Source organism: Echinops telfairi, unplaced genomic scaffold (assembly GCF_000313985.2).
Source record: "Echinops telfairi isolate 266 unplaced genomic scaffold, ASM31398v2 ScPeMD7_7467;HRSCAF=8505_1, whole genome shotgun sequence".
Taxonomy (NCBI): domain Eukaryota; kingdom Metazoa; phylum Chordata; class Mammalia; order Afrosoricida; family Tenrecidae; genus Echinops; species Echinops telfairi.
In genome coordinates, this window is record NW_022111368.1 from 27421611 (window position 1) to 27426833 (window position 5223).

Sequence of the window (5223 nt, forward strand, 5' to 3'; positions counted from 1 at the left end):
GGATAGGGTGTGTGTGTGTGTGTGTGTGTGTGTGTGTGTGTGTGTGTGTAAAGGGGAGGGGGCTTCTGAAAAGGCCACCATCTCAGGGGGTGGGGAGGCCAGGAAGCTTAATGGAGCCTGGGGGCTCCAGACACAGGAAATTCCCAGCAAAACCATCTTTCAGCTCCGATTTCAGCACTCAGGATGTGGGCAGGCCCTCCCCTTCCCAGGCCCCAGGAAAGGCAGGAAATCAGGGTCACTGCGGACCCCGGGCCCACCAGCCCAGCGGGAGACCAGGAAGTCAGGAGGCTGATGGACAAGCTATCACTGCCACATGGCCAAGAAGGGAGGGAGTTCAGAGGCGCCTTGTGGCCACAGAGGGCCAGGACCGGAGAACCCTGCACCCAGCAGGGCAGGTTGTCTCTTCCAGGTTCCCCACACCCCAAGCCCTCTGATACCTACCCACCCTGCCCCCTTCATCCCTGGACACTCCCCTGCTCAAACAATCTCCGTGGCTCCAGGCAGAAATGAGTACAACGAGGATATATTTGGGGAACCCAGGAAGGAAATGGACGAGCTTGGTCAGAGCATCTTGTAGGAAAGATCCCCCGTGCAGCTCTGGACGAACAGTGAAGAGGGGGCTGGGCTGGGGGCCTGGGAACGGAGAGATGTGGCAGCAGCGAGGCCCCAGATTGGAGGCGCTGAGCAGCCCTTGATTGGAGAACAGCATCACCTGGTGGCCGCGCTGTGGAACTACACCTCCTTCATTCAACTCAAGAAGCCCGCACCGTCATGGAGTTACTAATCTCTCATTTCTGTGCAGGGACATCCCATAGGGTCTTCTAGGCTGTCCTCTTAAGGGGGACTGAGTGCCAGACCTTTCTTGCCCGGTGCTTCTCAGAGGCACTGGAACCACCAGCTTTGAGGTTACTAAGCAAAGACAAATCATTTGTTCATCCAAGAGACATTGATTGGGAGTCATTGGCATGCCCAAGGTATCTGACACACAAAATGGATCTTTTTTTCACCTGCCTCCTTGCTAGGAAAATAAAATTATCTTCAGAAATCGTCACGAAATGAAACAACTCCTAGTAATGGCCATAAAGAAATGCAGACCGTGAAAATCGTGTTTACTGTCTGAGATGTGGTGCTGGAGAATAATCTGTCTCAGAAGAAGTACGGCCAGAGGGCCCCTTGGAAACGAGGCTGGCAATGCTTCGCCTTACCTACTTTGGACATGTTGTCAGGAGAGACCAGTGCCTGAAGAAGGACACCATGCTTGGTAACGTGGAGGGGCAGGGTAAAGAGGAGGCCCTCCAGGACATGGACTGGCACCGGGGCTGCAACAGTAGACTCGGGCACAGGGACAGTGGGGGGGTGGGGCAGGAGCAGGCAGTGTTTCCTTCTGTTGTGCATACAGCCGTTGAGTCGGAACCGATTCAACGGGACCTAAGAACAACATGGACAGCGTGACCAGTGGACTGCTCCTACTGCCCTGGACACTCCCCTGCTCAAACACTCTGTGGCTCCAGGCAGAGGGAACAGCACGAGCAAGAGCTGACCAGGAGTGAGGTCAACAAGGACATGTCAGGCAACCCTGGAAGGGGGAGGAAGGACTCAGAGGGGGGATGGGCAGGATCCCACATGTGGCTGAGGGGTGACGAGTGCAGGGAGAGGACTAGACCCAGGAGCCCAGAAAGGAGTCTTTCTCCTGAGCCAACAGCTCTGATGTAGGGCGTGGGGGATGTGTCACCAAGTTGAGGATGGGGGTGGTGTGGTAGTTACATAATCTGGTGTCTACTTGAGACAATTAAGAGTGAATGGGGTGGAGTTTAGCCTGTCAATCGGGTCATAGCTTGATGACCTCATTTGGAGGCGCTCTGGAGATCAAACAGCTCACTGGAGGCCAGAAACACTGACTCTCTGTGAAACATTCCTGTTGACACGCCACATGGAGCTGGAGGAGCCACATGGAGACCCACGCCAGCGCTGAAATCCTTCCAACGCTACTGGATCCACAAGACCTCCCACCCACTGGCCTGTGATCTTCCTGCATTCAATGTCATTGCATGTGTTACGTGAGTCTGAAGAGGAATTTTCAGGCTGGTATCAGACATATGGGCTAATATCAGACTTAGGGACTTGATCTGGTCTGGGCTGGGATGTTTTCTTAATATACAATTACTCTGTTATATAAAACTATTACACACAGATTTGTTTCTCTAGTCTACCCAGACTAATACAGGCGGGATGCAACTTCAAGAAGAAACTCAGGCGGCAGGCCCCTTTTCCCCTGACCTGCTGGGTTCACGCTGACGCCCAATTCTCCCCAAGGAGAAACGAAGACCGCAGGAGCTTGGAGACAGCCCTTCTGTGTGTCTAAGCAGGTGTTTGGGGAATACAGGGATGCAGATTCCATCTGTGACTGTCTGGGCCGAGGGAGGAAGGTGGGGGAGGGCAAGTGGGAGGCTGGGTGACAGAATTACCTGAAGAAATTTTGAAACACACCCACGTATTTCCCTGACGTTTGTCCGACACTCTCCAGCGATCCGACTGGTGAGCCCACGTGGAGAACGGCCCAGCCCATGCAGCTCAGACAGGAAGGAAGCTGAGGCCAGTGGTGCTCACAGCATCCCCACTCCACCCCCACCTGAAACGCAGAGGGAACTACCCCAAGGCCATGGAGCATACTGTAATGGAGACAGGATGTGAACCCAGGCTGCTGGCGATGCTCTCCCGGCCCAGGCAGGGGTGGGATGGCATCAGAGCCTGCCTGCTTGAGGACACGGCATGTGCCACTCTGCCCCAGCCTCTCACTGGTCACCAAGATGCTTCCAAGATGGACACGGGAGCTGCCCAGCCTGGTCCTCCGAGCAGGAGGCAGGGGACTAGGGAGTGGGCATCCAGGTGTGGCCCACACAGAAAAGCGCCCCTCCGACATGTCTTCCCATCAGCCCTCCCAGTAACGCAGCTCCCACCCCGCCCCACGTCGCAAAAGATGGGGGTGCGCAACGCAGACAGAAGCTGGGTTTATTCCCGGAGCTGAGGGCTCGCTGCCCGGGAGGGCTGCGTCCACCCCGTCAGAAGGCAGGGAACACAATCAGCCCCAGAGAACTCCCCAATAAATACCAGCCCAAGACCAGGCCACACAGCACACACACACCCCGGGAGTGGTGGTGGGGGGGCTCCCCACACCCATCCTCTCTCCTTAGTCGGAGAAGAGAGCGGCCAGCTAGGGGATGTGGACAGGGGTGGACCTGAACCTGGCCAGAGTGAAGGCCCTGGGAGAATGGAGCCCAGGCAGCAGGGAGAAAGCTGGGGCCTGGGGTCCAAGGCAGAGGTCTTCAGGCCCTGGGGCACGTGAGCTCAGGTGGACGCAGCCTCAGCCCCCTGCCCACCCCCATCAGGCCCCCCAGCCTTGCTTGCCAAGCTGTAGTAATAGGTCCGCATACGCTGCTCCACTGTCAGGAAGTCTGGGCGGTCCTCCCACCTGCGGGGCAGATAGAGAGCCACTGACCACACACACCCCCACCCAGAAGCCAACTAGCAGAGGGTGGCAGGTGTGGGCATAGCTAGGTGAGCCTGGGCCTTTCAGGGTTCGGAAAATCAGCAGGAGGCCCGCTGGGCCTGTGGGGTATTGGCTTCTCCTAGGGTGCTCTCCTGGGTGTGAGCACTGCAGTCTGGGGGTTACTGTGTCCGCCTGGGAGAAGCAGGCTGTTGGCATACAAGATGCCAGGCTACCAAGATACTGAACGTTGACTGGTGAGGACTTGGGAATGGAATTCATCGAAACTGAGGAACAACTTCTGGCCATAGGGAGCTGGGGTGTTAAGAGCTAGGGTCCTGTGTACCATGGGTTGGGGTATCCATGTGTGCGCGGATGTTGTCCACAAGGAGCTCTGGTGGCACCATGGTGCTCAGCCAAGAACTGCAGTGAGCAGTGTGAACCTTTCAGCTGTTCTGTGGGGAAGGGTGAGGCCATCTGCTTCCATAACAGCGTTGGCTTAGGAGATCCTCGGGCAGTTCTAGTCTGTCCTTCAGGCTTGCTATGGGGCAGAATCAACTTGAACGCACAACATGTCGCCTACCATTGAATGGAAGGCTGGCATGTTCATGGCATGTCTGGCCAGTGGAGTTGGGTATTAATGGTACTGTGTGCAGGGTGTGTGTGTGTGTGTGTGTGTGTGTGTGTGTGTGTGTGAAATTCATGTATAGATGCTGGCCTGTCCAAGTATTTGGATGCTGGGGTGCCAGGTACCTCAATGAAGGATAGGCTAGCAGATGTTGGGTTGACAGGCAGTAGAATAGACACCATGAGGGGTCCACTCGTTGGCTGGGTTGGATTTGGGGATCAACATCTTGGATGTTGGCTATAATGGGGTAATAGATGTTGGAGTTCAGAAAGTAATGAAAATGTAGGTGTGTGTGTGGCCTGTTGTCTGATTGGAAGTTGGAACATTACTGGGACGGGGATGGTAGCAGGTTCATGTGTCAGGCTTCAACCAGACAGAGTTGGGGTTCTGAATAGAGTGACTGAGTGACTCCGTGTGAGTCTGTCTGGGTAAGTGGGTGCCCAGTGTAGACAGACTGGGGACTGTGGCGTATTGGACGGTGGAGTATTAACCCTGAGGCTGGGTATCATAGGTGGGGCACTGTGGTGTGAGGCTGCGGAGTGTCAGCTGAAGCAGTCCCTCCGCCGTGTTCTGAATGTAGACCTGGGGAGGCCGTGAGGATCTTAGATGCCAGAGCAGTGGGGACCAGGAGCTGGGGGGGTCGGGGGACACATGGAGATGCACATGTACTGCATGGACATCTTTGGGTGGGTTGGCACTGGGGGAGAATGATGCGGGGGACTGTCCCATTGGCCCAGGGCCCCCTTCCGCACTCACTTGTAGGTCCAGCAGTCTCTCATGAGCGCGTACAGCTCCGGCGGACACTCCGGCGGGCACTCCATCCGCTTCCCCTGCTTGATGAAGTCATTCACCTCGGGGCCCTTCATCTTCTGCTCCAGCCAGGTGGAAGACACAGGTGAGGCACAAGCCCCTCCCCCGCCCCCGTTCCTTCCCCGCCCCTGCCCCTGCCCGTCTCTGCGGTGCCTGCCTTGTAGGGCTTCTGGCCGTAGGACAGGGCCTCCCACATAGTGATGCCGTAGCTCCAGACGTCGCTGCGGCTGGAGAACTTGCGGAAGTTGATGCACTCGGGCGCGTACCACTTGAGAGGCCACTTTCCCGCGGAGCGTGCCTG

The 5223-nt window shown here is 56.6% G+C and overlaps 1 protein-coding gene across 2 annotated transcripts in view; it reads right to left on the minus strand.

Moving 5' to 3' along the window:
* Nucleotides 1–3299: 3299 nt before the first annotated feature.
* The window catches only part of LOC101641301 (tyrosine-protein kinase ZAP-70), a 14519-nt gene continuing 12595 nt past the window's right edge, over nt 3300–5223 (minus strand). For both annotated transcript variants that reach the window (XM_013005126.3, XM_045283977.1), the window contains 3 exons: nt 5080–5220; nt 4869–4981; nt 3300–3469 (listed from right to left, as the gene is read on the minus strand). In XM_013005126.3, coding sequence (XP_012860580.2) covers nt 3346–3469; nt 4869–4981; nt 5080–5220 — 378 coding nt within the window. In that variant the 3' untranslated portion in view covers nt 3300–3345. The remainder of the gene's footprint in view (nt 3470–4868; nt 4982–5079; nt 5221–5223) is intronic.